This window comes from Oncorhynchus masou, chromosome 23, assembly GCF_036934945.1.
Source record: "Oncorhynchus masou masou isolate Uvic2021 chromosome 23, UVic_Omas_1.1, whole genome shotgun sequence".
NCBI classification, from domain to species: Eukaryota; Metazoa; Chordata; class Actinopteri; order Salmoniformes; family Salmonidae; genus Oncorhynchus; species Oncorhynchus masou.
The window spans coordinates 63,626,606-63,644,105 of NC_088234.1; the positions used below are offsets into that span (position 1 = coordinate 63,626,606).

Sequence of the window (17,500 nt, forward strand, 5' to 3'; positions counted from 1 at the left end):
TGCATGAGTGTGTGTGTATACGCATGCATGAGTGTGTGTGTATACGCATGCATGAGTGTGTGTGTATACGCATGCATGAGTGTGTGTGTATATACGCATGAGTGTGTGTGTGTGTGTGTGTGTATATGCGCATGCATGAGTGTGTGTGTATATACACATGAATGTGTGTGTGTGTGTGTATATTCGCATGCATGAGTGTGTGTGTGTGTGTATATGCGCATGCATGTGTGTGTGTATATGCGCATGCATGAGTGTGTGTGTGTGTGTATATGCGCATGCATGAGTGTGTGTGTGTATATGCGCATGCATGAGTGTGTGTGTATATGCGCATGCATGAGTGTGTGTGTGTATATGCGCATGCATGAGTGTGTGTGTGTATATGCGCATGCATGAGTGTGTGTGTGTATATGCGCATGCATGAGTGTGTGTGTGTATATGCGCATGCATGAGTGTGTGTGTGTGTGTGTGTGTATATGCGCATGCATGAGTGTGTGTGTATATGCGCATGCATGAGTGTGTGTGTGTGTGTATACGCATGCATGAGTGTGTGTGTGTGTGTATACGCATGCATGAGTGTGTGTGTATATACGCATGAATGAGTGTGTGTGTATATACGCATGAATGAGTGTGTGTGTATATACGCATGAATGAGTGTGTGTGTATATACGCATGAGTGTGTGTGTATATACGCATGATTGAGTGTGTGTGTATATACGCATGAATGAGTGTGTGTGTATATACGCATGAATGAGTGTGTGTGTGTGTGTATATACGCATGAATGAGTGTGTGTGTGTGTATATACGCATGAATGAGTGTGTGTGTGTGTGTGTGTGTGTATATACACATGAATGAGTGTGTGTGTGTGTATACACATGAATGAGTGTGTGTGTGTGTGTATACACATGAATGAGTGTGTGTGTGTGTGTATACACATGAATGAGTGTGTGTGTGTGTGTGTGTGTGTGTATACACATGAATGAGTGTGTGTGTGTGTGTATACACATGAATGAGTGTGTGTGTGTGTGTATACACATGAATGAGTGTGTGTGTGTGTGTATACACATGAATGAGTGTGTGTGTGTGTATACACATGAATGAGTGTGTGTGTGTGTGTGTGTGTGTGTGTATACACATGAATGAGTGTGTGTGTGTGTGTGTGTATATACACATGAATGAGTGTGTGTGTGTGTGTATATACACATGAATGAGTGTGTGTGTGTGTGTGTATATACACGAATGAGTGTGTGTGTGTATGTATACACATGAATGAGTGTTTGTGTGTGTGTATATACATGAATGTGTGTGTATATACATGAATGTGTGTGTATATACATGAATGTGTGTGTATATATACATGAATGTGTGTGTATATATACATGAATGTGTGTGTAATTGTGTGTCGTCTGCATAGCAATGATAGGAGAGACCATGTGAGGTTATGACAGAGCCAAGTGACTTGAATGAGTGTGTGTATACACGCATGAATGAGTGTGTGTATACACGCATGAATGAGTGTGTGTATACACGCATGAATGAGTGTGTGTATACACGCATGAATGAGTGTGTGTATACACGCATGAATGAGTGTGTGTATACACGCATGAATGAGTGTGTGTATACACACATGAATGAGTGTGTGTATACACGCATGAATGAGTGTGTGTATACACGCATGAATGAGTGTGTGTATACACGCATGAATGAGTGTGTGTATACACGCATGAATGAGTGTGTGTATACACGCATGAATGAGTGTGTGTATACACGCATGAATGAGTGTGTGTATACACGCATGAATGAGTGTGTGTATACACGCATGAATGAGTGTGTGTATACACGCATGAATGAGTGTGTGTATACACGCATGAATGAGTGTGTGTATACACGCATGAATGAGTGTGTGTATACGCGCATGAATGAGTGTGTGTATACGCGCATGAATGAGTGTGTGTATACGCGCATGAATGTGAGTGTGTGTATACGCGCATGAATGTGAGTGTGTGTATACGCGCATGAATGTGAGTGTGTGTATACGCGCATGAATGTGAGTGTGTGTATACGCGCATGAATGAGTGTGTGTATACGCGCATGAATGAGTGTGTGTATACGCGCATGAATGAGTGTGTGTATACGCGACCTTTTGCCACATTTTGCCACATTGCGACCTTTTGCCACATTTCATGCTTCAAACATAAAGATATAAAACTGTATTTTTTTGTGAAGAATCAACAAAGAGTGGGACACAATCATGAAGTGGAATGACATTTATTGGATATTTCAATCTTTTTTAACAAATCAAAAACTGAAAAATTGGGCGTGCAAAATTATTCAGCCCCCTTAAGTTAATATTTTGTAGCGCCACCTTTTGCTGCGATTACAGCTGTAAGTCGCTTGGGGTATGTCTCTATCAGTTTTGCACATCGAGAGACTGACATTTTTTCCCATTCCTCCTTGCAAAACAGCTCGAGCTCAGTGAGGTTGGATGGAGAGCATTTGTGAACAGCAGTTTTCAGTTCTTTCCACAGATTCTCGATTGGATTCAGGTCTGGACTTTGACTTGGCCATTCTAACACCTGGATATGTTTATTTTTGAACCATTCCATTGTAGCTTTTACTTTATGTTTTGGATCATTGTCTTGTTGGAAGACATCTCCGTCCCAGTCTCAGGTCTTTTGCAGACTCCATGGTTTCTTCCAGAATGGTCCTGTATTTGGCTCCATCCATCTTCCCATCAATTTTAACCATCTTCCCTGTCCCTGCTGAAGAAAAGCAGGCCCAAACCATGATGCTGCCACCACCATGTTTGACAGTGGGGATGGTGTGTTCATTGTGATGAGCTGTGTTGCTTTTATGCCAAACATAACATTTTGCATTGTTGCCAAAAAGTTCAATTTTGGTTTCATCTGACCAGAGCACCTTCTTCCACATGTTTGGTGTGGCTTGTGGCAAACTTTAAACGACACTTTTTATGGATATCTTTAAGAAATGGCTTTCTTCTTGCCACTTCCATAAAGGCCAAATTTGTGCAATATACGACTGTTGTCCTATGGACAGAGTCTCCCACCTCAGCTGGAGATCTCTGCAGTTCATCCAGAGTGATCATGGGCCTCTTGGCTGCATCTCTGATCAGTCTTCTCCTTGTATGAGCTGAAAGTTTAGAGGGACGGCCAGGTCTTGGTAGATTTGCAGTGGTCTGATACTCCTTCCATTTCAATATTATCGCTTGCACAGTGCTCCTTGGGATGTTTAAAGCTTGGGAAATCTTTTTGTATCCAAATCCGGCTTTAAACTTCTTCACAACAGTATCTCGGACCTGCCTGGTGTGTTCCTTGTTCTTCATGATGCTCTCTGCGCTTTTAACGGACCTCTGAGACTATCACAGTGCAGGTGCATTTATACGGAGATTTACACACAGGTGGATTGTATTTATCATCATTAGTCATTTAGGTCAACATTGGATCATTCAGAGATCCTCACTGAACGTCTGGAGAGAGTTTGCTGCACTGAAAGTAAAGGGGCTGAATAATTTTGCACGCCCAATTTTTCAGTTTTTGATTTGTTAAAAAAGTTTGAAATATCCAATAAATGTCGTTCCACTTCATGATTGTGTCCCACTTGTTGTTGATTCTTCACAAAAAAATACAGTTTTATATATTTATGCTTGAAGCCTGAAATGTGGCAAAAGGTCGCAAAGTTCACGGGGGCCGAATACTTTCGCAAGGCACTGTATGTGCAGGGTGAAGGTTGAAGGGAAAGAGGTTGAAGCACTGCTGGATTCCGGCAGTATGCTAAACCTGGTCGTTGCAAGCCTAGTGCCGAATCATAAACTGGATACAAGACAGGATATCAGTGTTACATGCATTCATGGGGATACCCGTCTGTACCCCACGGCCTTAGTGAGCATACAAACAGAGGACGGTCTGCTGGATTATGAGGTCGGTGTGGTCCCAAAGATGCCATATGATGTAATATTGGGTAGAGACTTTCCTAACTTTGCGAAGTTAGGCCACAAGAATGGCATATTTGAGAAGCCAACAACCCTGACCAAGCAGGAAGAAGCATGGGGCCTTCAACCAAAGCCAGGAAAAGAGGTCTCCCAGGGGACAACATCACAAGTGCTAGTAGGGGAGGAGGAGGATGAAGTGGCAAACCTCGCTGATAACGAACTGCCCGGTACTAGTGGGGCTGGGGTCGGTCTGAATCCAGAGGACGATGATCTAGAACCCGCAGACCTGGCAGGTTCCTTGACTAATTTTGGGACGGCCCAAAACCAGGATCCAACCCTGCAGCAAGCCAGAGCAGATGTGCAGGTCGTAGATGGTACTCCCATAAATGTTGGTATGATGCCTAATAGTTTTCCCCACTTCATCATGAAAAAGGGTTTGGTGTACAGAGTCTCAAATAGGGGTTGATGTGGTGGAACAGTTGTTGGTTCCCACTCGGTACCGGAGTACAGTACTGGATCTAGCTCATGGGCACATTCTGGGTGGACACCTTGGTATCGATAAAACCCGAGACCGGATTGTAAGGAGGTTTTACTGGCCAGGAATTCAAGCTGAAGTGGCTCGGCATTGTGGAGAGTGCCCGGAGTGCCAGTTAACAGCTCCCCGACCAGCTGTTAGAAGCCCGTTAGTGCCACTCCCCATAATCGAAACACCATTTGAGAGGATAGCGATGGATTTAGTGGGCCCACTACCCAAATCCGCCAGAGGGCACCAATACATTCTGGTCATTCTAGATTATGCCACTCGCTACCCAGAAGCCATTCCCCTTCGGACGATGGCTTCCAAGAGTATTGCAAAGGAATTAGTGCTCTTGTACACCAGGGTAGGGGTTCCAAAGGAGATCCTTACCGACCAGGGGACCCCCTTTATGTCCCGAATTATGGCGGACCTTTGTAAACTGTGGCAGGTGAAACAGTTGAGGACATCGGTTTACCATCCTTAGACGGACGGGCTGGTCGAGAGATTCAACCGGACCCTGAAGTCAATGCTCAGAAAGGTAATCGATAAGGATGGGAAGAACTGGGATTGCATGTTGCCGTATCTGATGTTTGCCATTAGAGAGGTTCCTCAAGCCTCGCTGGTGTTTTCTCCCTTTGAGCTGGTATATGGGAGGCATCCCCGGGGAATCTTAGACATCGCCCGGGAAACCTGGGAGCACCAATCCACCCCGTATATTAGTGTCATAGAGCACGTCACGGCAATGCAAGACAGGATAGCCACAGTCATGCCCATCGTCAGAGAGCACATGAGACAAGCACAGGAGCACCAGCGGCACACTTATAACCGGCAGGCTACCCTGAGGGAATTTCAACCGGGAGATAAGGTGAGTGTAAACTACTGGCCACATGGAAAGGACCATATGAAGTACTGGAGAGAATAGGAGAAGTCAATTATCGGATCCGACAGCCAGGTCGACGGCCCCAGGAACAGATTTATCACATAAATCTGTTAAAATCATGGAGAGAGAGAGAAACACTAATGGTCACATACCCCACACACACTCAGGAGACAGCCGAAGTAAATATCTCACCCACTCTGTCCCCAGTACAAGTACAGGAAGTAAAGACCCTGATCCAGAAGAACAGAGATGTGTTTTCAGAGGTACCTGGCCGAACTGAGGTTACGGCTCATGATATCGTTTCCCTACCAGGGAGAAAAGTGAGTATGAGGCCATATCGGGTACCCGAGGCTCGACGGGCCGCGATTAGAGCAGAGGCGGAGAAAATGTTGACAGCTGGAGTGATCGAAGAGTCACATAGTGAGTGGTCTAGCCCAATTGTGATGGTCTCCAAGCCCGATGGGTCTTTGCAGTTCTGTAACGACTTTCGGAAGGTAAATGAAATCTCCAAGTTTGATGCCTACCCCATGCCCCGAGTAGATGAACTACTGGAGAAAATTGGTAATGCTCGGTACATTACGACTCTTGATCTGACAAAAGGGTACTGACAAATTCCTCTGACCCCCACGGCCAAAGAAAAGACAGCCTTTGCAACACCTGACAGTTTGTTTCAATACACCGTCATGTCATTCGGCTTACACGGGGCCCCAGCCACCTTTCAACGGCTCATGGACAAAGTCCTAAAACCGCACAAAGCATATGCCGCAGCTTATTTAGATGACGTGGGGATCTACAGCCCAGATTGGGAATCCCACTTACCCCGGGTACAGGCAGTGTTAGACGCCCTTAGTAAGGCAGGGCTCACGGCAAACCCTGCCAAGTGTTATGTGGGGTTAGAGGAAACAGAGTATCTGGGATACACTGTGGGAAGAGGGTTAATCAAACCCCAACATAAGAAGGTGAAGGCAATTAGAGAATGGCCGAAACCAGTAAATAAGAAGCAGGTTCGAGCCTTCCTAGGGCTGACGGGTTACTACCGGAAGTACATCCCAAGTTATGCCACAGTGGCCGCCCCACTTACCGACATGACTAGAGCCAGAGGGCCAAACATGGTCAAATGGGATGAAAGGGCCACCAAAGCATTTAGGACATTACAGGAGGCTCTCTGCTGTAATCCAGTGCTGGTGGTACCAGACTTTGAGAGAGAGTTTATGGTTCAGACGGATGCCTCAGAGGTCGGCTTGGGAGCAGTGCTATCCCAAGAGGTAGAAGGGGTGGAACACCCCATCCTGTTTTTAAGCAGGAAGCTGGAACCACGGGAAACCAACTACTCAGTCGTTGAGAAAGAGGCGCTGGCAGTAAAGTGGGCTCTAGAAAGCCTGAAATACTACCTGCTGGGGCGCCACTTCACCCTCATCAGTGACCATGCCCCACTCACCTGGATGCATAGGGCTAAAGAGAAGAAGGCTTGGGTGATGCGGTGGTTTTTGAGTCTCCAAGCGTTTCATTTTGACTTGAAACACAGAGCAGGGAAGGAAATGGGAAACGTGGATGGGTTATCCCGCATGCACGCATATTTTGCTGCGGTAGCCCGAATGAGTGTGTGTGTGTGTATATACACATGAATGAATGAGTGTATATATACACATGAATGAATGAGTGTGTGTGTGTATATACACATGAATGAATGTGTGTGTGTGTGTATACACACATGAATGAATGTGTGTGTGTGTGTATATACACATGAATGTGTGTGTGTGTGTATATACACATGAATGAATGTGTGTGTGTGTGTATATACACATGAATGAATGTGTGTGTGTGTGTATATACACATGAATGAATGTGTGTGTGTGTGTATATACACATGAATGAATGTGTGTGTGTGTGTATATACACATGAATGAATGTGTGTGTGTGTGTATATACACATGAATGAATGTGTGTGTGTGTGTATATACACATGAATGAATGTGTGTGTGTGTGTATATACACATGAATGAATGTGTGTGTGTGTGTATATACACATGAATGAATGTGTGTGTGTGTGTATATACACATGAATGAATGTGTGTGTGTGTATATACACATGAATGAATGTGTGTGTGTGTATATACACATGAATGAATGTGTGTGTGTGTATATACACATGAATGAATGTGTGTGTGTGTATATACACATGAATGAATGTGTGTGTGTGTATATACACATGAATGAATGTGTGTGTGTGTATATACACATGAATGAATGTGTGTGTGTGTATATACACATGAATGAATGTGTGTGTGTGTATACACATGAATGAATGTGTGTGTGTGTATACACATGAATGAGTGTGTGTGTGTATACACATGAATGAATGTGTGTGTGTGTGTGTGTATACACATGAATGAATGAGTGTGTGTGTGTGTATACACATGAATGAATGAGTGTGTGTGTATACACATGAATGAATGAGTGTGTGTGTGTATACACATGAATGAATGAGTGTGTGTGTATACACATGAATGTGTGTGTATACACATGAATGAGTGTGTGTGTGTGTATACACATGAATGAATGGGTGTGTGTGTGTATGCACATGACTGAATGGGTGTGTGTATTTACATGACTGAATGAGTGTGTGTATTTACACACGTGTGTGTGTGTGTGTGTGTGTATATACACATGAATGAATGGGTGTGTGTGTGTGTGTGTGTGTGTGTGTATATACACACACGCGTGTGTGTGTGTGTGTGTGTGTGTGTGTGTGTGTACACATGAATGAATGTGTGTGTATAAATATAATATACACTACCGGTCAAAAGTTTTAGAACACCTACTCATTCATTGGGTTTTCTTTATTTTTACTATTTGTAGAATCATAGTGTAGACATCAGAACTATGAAAACACATGGAATCATGTAGTAACCAAAAAGTGTTGTTTAAAAAAAACAACATGTAAATATATTTGAGATTCTTCAATGGCGCCACCCTTTGTCTTGCTGACAGCTTTGCACACTCTTGGCATTCTCTCAACCAGCTTCACCTGGAATGCTTTTCCAACTGTCTTGAAGGTGTTTCCATGTATGCTGAGCACTTGTTGGCTTATTTTCCTTCACTCTGCGGTCCAACTCATCCCAAACCATCTCAATTTGGTTGATGTCGGGCGATTGTGGAGGCCAGGTCATCTGATGCATCACTCTCTTCCTTGGTAAAATAGCCCTTACAGAGCCTGGAGGTGTGTTGGGTCATTGTCCTGTTGAAAAGCAAATTATAGCCCCACTAAGCCCAAACAAGATGGGATGGCATATCGCTGCAGTATGCTGTGATAGCCATGCTGGTTAAGTATGCCTTGAATTCTAAATAAATCACAGCCAGTGTCACCAGCAAAACACCATAACACCACCTCCTCCATGCTTCACGGTGGGAAATATACATGCAGAGATCATCCGTTCACTCACACCGCATCTCACAAAGACAAGCGGTTGGAACCAAAAATCTCAAATTTGGACTCCAGACCAAAGGACAAATTTCCAAATTGTCCATTGCTTGTGTTTCTTGGCCCAAGCAAGTCTCTTCTTCTTATTGGTGTCCTTTATTAGTGGTTTCTTTGCAGCAATTTGACCATGGGGCTGGTAACTCTAATGAACTTATCCTCTGCAGCAGAGGTAACTCTGGGACTTCCGTTCCTGTGTTGGTCCTCATGAGAGCCAGTTTCATCATAGCGCTTGATGTTTTTTGCGACTGCACTTGAATAAACTTTCAAAGTTCTCTACATTTTCCGTATTGACTAACTTTCATGCCTTAAAGTCAGTCTCTCCAGGATTCTGCAATCATATAATTCAATGCAAAATCAACCAATCAGCGCATATTATGTGAGAGCAATTTTTACAAATTCCCGCACTTTTTGCACGTAAAAGCGTCCAATCAAAAGCGGGTTTACTGCACTGTTAGCAATCCCCCTGGCTGTCAGTCTATTCACGTGCGAAGATGATAGGTGATTGTTGCTGGCTGACAGACGGTGCAATGAACAGAAGTCCATCTCATTTGCCAACAAAAATAACAGCTAAAAACCGTGCACAACAATTTCCAAATGTTTTTTGGAAACGAGAGAAAGTCAACAATCAAGTCACTTCGAATCAGCAAAGCATATGAGAATGTCAGAACAGTTCCCACAGCAAGGACAGTTCACCATGACTGAAGTAGTAGCAAGGACGACTGGCAAGCGCTGAAAGAATCAAGGTGTGGCGTTTTACTCAACTTTTACTCCGCTAACCTTGGCTTTAGTAGGGTGGTCGGCACTCTGCTCCCCCCGGTATAACCTTGGCTTTAGTAGGGTGGTGGGCACTCTGCTCTCTCCGGTCTAACCTTGGCTTTAGTAGGGTGGTCGGCACTCTGCTCTCTCCGGTCTAACCTTGGCTTTAGTAGGGTGGTCGGCACTCTGCTCTCTCCGGTCTAATCTTGGCTTTAGTAGGGTGGTCGGCACTCTGCTCTCTCTGGTCTAACCTTGGCTTTAGTAGGGTGGTCGGCACTCTGCTCTCTCCGGTCTAACCTTGGCTTTAGTAGGGTGGTCGGCACTCTGCTCCCCCCGGTATAACCTTGGCTTTAGTAGGGTGGTCGGCACTCTGCTCTCTCCGGTCTAACCTTGGCTTTAGTAGTGTGGTCGGCACTCTGCTCTCTCCGGTCTAACCTTGGCTTTAGTAGGGTGGTCGGCACTCTGCTCTCTCCGGTCTAACCTTGGCTTTAGTAGGGTGGTCGGCACTCTGCTCTCTCCGGTCTAATCTTGGCTTTAGTAGGGTGGTCGGCACTCTGCTCTCTCTGGTCTAACCTTGGCTTTAGTAGGGTGGTCGGCACTCTGCTCTCTCCGGTCTAACCTTGGCTTTAGTAGGGTGGTCGGCACTCTGCTCCCCCCGGTATAACCTTGGCTTTAGTAGGGTGGTCGGCACTCTGCTCTCTCCGGTCTAACCTTGGCTTTAGTAGGGTGGTCGGCACTCTGCTCTCTCCGGTCTAACCTTGGCTTTAGTAGGGTGGTCGGCACTCTGCTCTCTCCGGTCTAACCTTGGCTTTAGTAGGGTGGTCGGCACTCTGCTCCCCCGGTATAACCTTGGCTTTAGTAGGGTGGTCGGCACTCTGCTCTCTCCGGTCTAACCTTGGCTTTAGTAGGGTGGTCGGCACTCTGCTCCCCCCGGTATAACCTTGGCTTTAGTAGGGTGGTCGGCACTCTGCTCTCTCCGGTCTAACCTTGGCTTTAGTAGGGTGGTCGGCACTCTGCTCTCCCCAGTCTGTCTATGGAGAGTGCTGCTCAAAGCACTTAGTGCAATTTGTCAGCTTTGCTGTTTTAAACTCTGTGCTTCCGTGATCCGTATTAAGTTTTACAATCTGTCTGGATTTTTTAGAAATGAAATTGTAACCCTTTCAGAAAAAATCACAATCTGAAGTATTTTGAATACAAATTGATCCTCCAATTGAAAGCGATTATTCAGCTTTTAATCTATTTGGGCTTTCTTTTTTTCTTTTTTTGAGGGAGTCGGAATGGGAAGTGCATCTCGTGTTGATAGCAATCCCCAAGCCTGATGGAGAGGGGTGAGTGAATGTGTGAATGGATTTTGACAGAGCTGTTCGTTCCAAAAAATAAAATTGAGTACTTTAGATGTTTCTAATGGTTTTTGTATTATGTATTCTGTTTAAAATCGGCCTAGCACATTACTTTTTGTTGTTTTATATGAAATTAATGTGTTTTAAAAAAATAAATAAATAAAAAACATTTTTTGGGCCACAAATCACACACAAAAATTGCAAAATCCTGGGGGGACTGTAAAGTAATGATGGATTGTTTCTTTTTGCTTATTTGAACTGTTCTTGCGATAATATGGACTTGGTCTTTTACCAACTAGGGTGTTCTTCTGGATACCCCCCTCACAACACAACTGATTGGCTCAAACGCATTTAGAAGGAAAGAAATTCCACAAATTAACTTTTAAGAAGGCACAACTGTTAATTGAAATGCATTCCAGGTGACTACCTCGTGAAGCTGGTTGAGAGAATGCCAAGAGTGTGCCAAACTGTCGTCAAGGCAAAGGGTGGCTATTTGAAGAATCTTAAATATAAAATATTTTCATATGTTTAATACTTCTTTGCTTGCTAACCTCAGCAAAAAAGAAACGTCCCTTTTTTCAGGACAGTCTTTCAACGATAAGTCATAAAATTCCAAATAACTTAACAGATCTTTATTGTAAAGGGTTTAAACACGGTTTCCCATGCTTGTTCAATGAACCATAAACAATTAATGAACATGCACCTGTGGAACGGTCGTTAAGACGCTAGGAAATTAAGGTCACAGTTATGAAAACTTAAGATGCTAAAGAGGCCTTTCTACTGACTCTGAAAAACACCAAAAGAAAGTTGCCCAGTGTCCCTGCTCATCTGCATGAACATGCCTTAGGCATGCTGCAAGGAGGCATGAGGACTGCAGATGTGGCCAGGGCAAAAAATTGCAATGTCCGTACTGTGAGTCTCCTAAGACAGCACTACAGGGAGACGGGGCAGACAGCTGATCGTCCTCGCAGTGGCAGACCACGTGTAACAGCACCTGCACAGGATCGGTACATACGAACATCACAACTGTGGGACAGGTACAGGATGGCAACAACTGCCCGAGTTACACCAGGAACGCACAGTCCCTCCATCAGTGCTCAGACTGTCCACAATAGGCTGAGAGAGGCTGGACTGAGGGCTTGTAGGCCTGTTGTAAGGCAGGTCCTCACCAGACATCACCGGCAACGACGTTGACTATGGGCACAAACCCACCGTTGAGGCACCAGACAGGACTGGCAAAAAGTGTTCTTTGCTGAAGAGATGCGGTTTTGTCTCATCATGGGTGATGGTCGGATTAGCGTTTATCGTCAAAGGAATGAGCGTTACACCGAGGCCTGTACTCTGGAGTGGGATCAATATGGAGGTGGAGGGTCTGTCATGGTCTGGGGCGGTGTGTCACAGCATCATCGGACTGAGATTGCCTGCAATGACAACAATCTCAACACTGCGTTACAGGGAAGACGACATCCTGCCTCATGTGGTGCTCATCCTGATATGACCCTCCAGCATGACTATTCCACCAGCCATACTGCTTGTGCTGTGCGTGATTTCCTGCAAGACAGGAATGTCAGTGTTCTGCCATGGCCAGCGAAGAGCCCAGATCTCAATCCCATTTAGCACATCTGGGACCTGTTGGATTGGAGGGTGAGGGCTAGGGCCATTCCCCATAGAAATGTCCGGGAACTTGCAGGTGCCTTGGAAGAGTGGGGTAACATCTCATAGCAAGAACTGGCAAATATGGTGCAGTCCATGAGGAGGAGATGCAGTACTTAATGCAGCTGGTGGCTATTATTCTACAATGTGGAATAAACCTTTGAGTGAGTAGGTGTGAGTAGGTGTGAGTAGGAGTGAGTAGGTGTGAGTGAGTGAGTAGGTGTGAGTAGGAGTGAGTAGGTGTGTGTGAGTGAGTGCGTGAGTAGGTGTGTGTGAGTGAGTGCGTGAGTAGGTGTGAGTGAGTGAGTGAGTAGGTGTGAGTGAGTGAGTGAGTAGGTGTGAGTGAGTAGGTGTGAGTGAGTAGGTGTGAGTGAGTGAGTGAGTGAGTAGGTGTGAGTGAGTGAGTGAGTGGGTGAGTGGGTGAGTGAGTGGGTAGGTGGGTAGGTGGGTAGGTGGGTAGGTGGGTAGGTAGGTAGGTATGAGTAGGTGTGAGTGAGTGAATAGGTTTGAGTGAGTAGATGTGAGTGGGTGAGTAGATGTGAGTGGGTGAGTAGATGTGAGTGAGTGAGGTGTTCTGAAACTTTGACCGGTAGTGTATAATTTAAAAAAAAGACGTACACAACTAAAACCAGATATAAAGTATATAGAAAAGATAATGTACCTATAGTTTTTTAAAGTTTTTTATTGAGAACTAACAATCACCTAAATCAAAGATAGACAGGGAGATTTGAAAATTCCAAAAACAATGATTGATTTTTGTTATTATGTGTAAGCAAAATAACAAGCATTAGCCATGGAAAAATACATAGAATTGAAGGAAATTGGCTTTGAAACTGCAAAACATGCTCAGCTCCATGGAGATGTTTAGAATTGAAGGATATTCTACACTGCCAAGATGGGGGGGCTCTAAAATTCAGCCATGCCTCCTCCTCCTGCCACGAACACCACATAAGGCTCTTTTTGATCTACATTGGTTTTGGAGTTGGTACTTTTCAGCTCTCTGAATGTAACTTTGGGGTGGCATTACACCACCGCCAGAGAAAAAACAAGCCTTGCGCAACCTCTTTCTCCTGTTGATGTTTTTCTGGGTGATGCTAGGGACTAGACAGTCTGGAGTCTGTTGTAGGGAGTTCTGGACTTCAACACACTGTGTTTATGGGTACGTGGCTCAACATCCTTTTAGTGTTGTCTTTTCTTCAGGACCCCAACAGCAGTAGTGTAGACCACTTTACGTTAATTAACACATTAGTGTTTTTGTTTACACATGTATTAGTGTTTTTGTTTACACAAGGCGCACAGGGTTCAGGCCATGCCCTATCCATCTCTCCATCCCTCCCTCCCCTACAACACTATGCTCTTCCTGGCAAAGGGATGATATAATAATGGTAGAACTGGTGAATATTGGAAGACTGCCTGGTTCTGCTGTTCAACATGTTAGTGTAAGCATGTTACTTACACTTGCTGTTGTACACGATGGGGAAATTAATGCATAGGCAATAACATCAGTGCATTCGGAAAGTATTCAGACCCCTTGACTCCCATGTTTTGTTACGTTACAGAATTATTCTACAATTGATTCAATTGTTTTCTCCCCCTCAATCTATACACAATACCCCATAATGACAAAGCAAAACGCTTTTTATAAATGTTTGCAAGTGTATAAATAATAAAATAAAATAAACTATCACATTTACATAAGTATTCAGACCCTGTTGAATCACCTTCGGCAGCGATTACAGCCTCGAGTCTTTTTGGGTATGACACTACAAGCTTGGCACACCTGTATTTGGGGAGTTTCTCCCATTATTTTCTGCAGATCCTCTCAAGCTCTATCAGGTTGGATGGGGAGTGTCGCTGCACAGCCATCATCATGTCTCTCCAGAGATGTTGGATCGGGTTCAAGTCCGGGCTCTGGCTGGACCAAACAAGGTTATTGAGACTTGTCCCGAAGCCATTCCTGCATTGTCTTGGCTATGTTCTTAGAGTCGTTGTCCTGTTGGAAGGTGAACCTTTTCCCCAGTCTAAGATCCTGAGCGCTCTTGAACAGGTTTTTATCAAGGATCTTTCTGTACTTTGCTCCGTTCATCTTTCCCTCAATCTTGTCTAGTTTCCTAGTCCCTGCTGCTGAAAAACATCAACACAGCATGATACTGCCACCACCATGCTTCATCGTAGGGATGGTGCTAGGTTTCCTCCAGACATGCCGCTTGGCTTTCAGGTGAAAGTGTTCGATCTTGGTTTCATTAGAGCAGAAAATCTTGTTTGTCATGGTCTGAGGGGCTTTAGGTGCCTTTTGGCAAACTCTAAGTGGGCTGTTATGTGCCTTTTACTGAGGAGTGGCTTCTGTCTGGCCACTACCATAAAGGCCAGCTGCAGAGATGGTTATCCTTCTGGAAGGTTCTCCCATCTCCACAGAGGAACTTTTGAGCTCTGTCAGAGTGACCATTTGGTTCTTGATCACCTCCCTGACTAAGGCCCTTCTCCCCAGATTGCTCAGTTTGGCCGGGTGGCCAGCTCTAGGAAGGGTCTTTGTGGTTCCAAACTTCTTCCATTTAAGAATGGATTTTTATAAGCAGAGCAACATGACATCAACCTTCCATACATTAACCTTCCATATCCTACCCGTTAAGTAGTTGCTATGGAAATCTTTATAGTTTATTTGCTGTACGTTGTGTGGAACGGACTGTTGGACGCGTCATTGATTGTATGTCTACTGTTGGACGCGTCATTGATTGTAGGTCTACTGTTGGAATTTAGCCCTGCTTTGGCTGATGTATATCAATTCATGCATTTCCATAGCTGTTACTGCTGTTGATATGCAGACCGACACATTGACTGGTCACTCTGGTAGTTGCAGATGGTAAGATTTGCCCACTAAAGACAAATAGAAGTCTCTGTCTGTGCGGACCGGGGAGTGCGATGGGGAATCTCTGACTGTGTCCTCTCACTTCAGATGGGCCCTGTGGTATTTCAAAAATGACAAGAGCAAAAGCTGGACAGAGAACCTCCGTCTCATCGCAAAGTTTGACACAGTGGAAGACTTCTGGGCGTGAGTACTCTTCCTCTCCCTCTTTCTCTCTGCTACTCTTCCTCCTCCTCCCTGCTAATCCACATCAACACCCCTTATTCTACCTCTCCATCCTATGGCATCATCATGACAATCAGTGTTGAAAAAAGGGACCATTTCCTTTTTAGCAGAGCAGAATGTTCATTTGCAGCTAGAAATTAATTCTACAGAATGGACATTTTAACTGGCAGTACTATGCCATGTATTGCTATCTGTGCCCTGAATGTTGTGCCTCATGACGTCTCTCCAAAATCAAAATGGAGAATGGCATGGAACTATCTATTGTCTCACTATCATTTTATAATCAGTGTCTAATATTATTTTATATGTAGGCCTGTGTTTAAGTGTGCCTCTTGGTTGTGTGTTGTAGATTATATAACCACATACAGCAGCCCAGTAAGTTAGGCTTCGGCTGTGACTACTGCTTATTTAAGGTAAGTGGACATCTGAAACCAACAGTATCCTATCAGAGGACATGTCGCTCTTCTGTACGTTGTCAAGTTAATGATGTTGAATGAAGACATAAAGCCCCTCTGAGTAGGACTGATGATCTAGGACAGTGTTTCCCAAACTCGGCCCTCGGGACCCCAAGGGGGGTGCCCATTTTTGTTTTTGCCCTCACACTGGACAGCTGATTTTAAATGATCAAAGCTTGATGATTAGTTTATTATTTGAATCAGTTGTGTCGTTCTTTCGCAAAAACATGCACCCTGGGGGGCCAGAACAGGGTTTGGGAAACCCTGATCTAGGATCAGGTACCCCTTATCCTTTTAATGTTTTTCATTATGGTCTAAAATGCTAAACTAATCCTACATACTGTAATACGCTTCATGAATACGGACCCAGGGTGTAAGTTGGGGGTCAAGTTGTGAGCTAACGTTCCTCCACCACTGTGTGTCAGGATGGGGTGAAGCCTATGTGGGAGGATGACAAGAACAAGCTGGGTGGGAGGTGGCTGATGACCCTCAGCAAACAGCAGAGACAAATCGACCTTGACCGCTACTGGATGGAGACAGTAAGTATCATTATCCCTGAACCTGGGTCCAGTTCATTTGGCAGCAAACGGGACCGAAGGAAAGGCTCATTTTTGTTTTCCATTGCAAAATGTTTTAGAATGTTTCCAGTCATGTACCCTAATGAATTTGACCCTGGGCTGTGTAGTATTCATTAGGGCACAACAAAAACATTGCAATGGTCCAGGTAGAGCCTCCATCTTTCAGTCAGTTTTCCTCGCTTTGATGAACACAACCCTCCTGCAACTCTTCATGACTATACTACGAGTATTGAATAATCTTCTGTTAAGGATGGGTTGCTAGACAGTGAATTAACGGGTAAATGACATGTTATTTAATCTCAAGTATCGTGTACTTGATTTGTGTGTGTGTTGCAGCTGTTGTGTTTAATTGGCGAGTCGTTTGACGAGGCCAGTGAAGACGTGTGTGGAGCGGTGGTCAACGTCAGACCCAAGGGAGATAAAATATCCATCTGGACTGGGAACTGTCAGAACAAGGAAGCCATCGTGGCGATAGGGTAGGTTCACATCTCTTTCCTTTTGTCCATTGGGTAAGAGTCCGTCCTCCACTCCTCTGTCACCAAATGTGTGGCAGTTGAGAAATTCATCCTATCCTCAATTGCCTCCTCTAGTGGAAGATTCTCAAGTGCATCTACACAGAAGAGGGTTCTTTAATTCAGCCACACCCCCTTTGAAACAGGTGTTGATTTAACATTTACTTTTCAGTCATTTAGCAGACACTCTTATCCAGAGCGACCTACAGTGCGTTCTTCTTAAGATAACAAACCAGGTGAGAGAGCCAAGAGACCAGAGGTGGCAGAACGGAGTGCTTGGGTTGGTGTAGGGT

General features: G+C 44.6%; 1 protein-coding gene across 1 annotated transcript in view; it reads left to right on the top strand.

Moving 5' to 3' along the window:
- The window catches only part of LOC135511182 (eukaryotic translation initiation factor 4E-like), a 33,797-nt gene that overhangs the window by 8,575 nt on the left and 7,722 nt on the right, over positions 1–17,500 (top strand). Inside the window, exons 3-6 of the mRNA XM_064932799.1 lie at positions 15,528–15,623; positions 16,012–16,075; positions 16,543–16,656; positions 17,032–17,171. Of these exons, the coding sequence (XP_064788871.1) occupies positions 15,528–15,623; positions 16,012–16,075; positions 16,543–16,656; positions 17,032–17,171 (414 nt within the window). The remainder of the gene's footprint in view (positions 1–15,527; positions 15,624–16,011; positions 16,076–16,542; positions 16,657–17,031; positions 17,172–17,500) is intronic.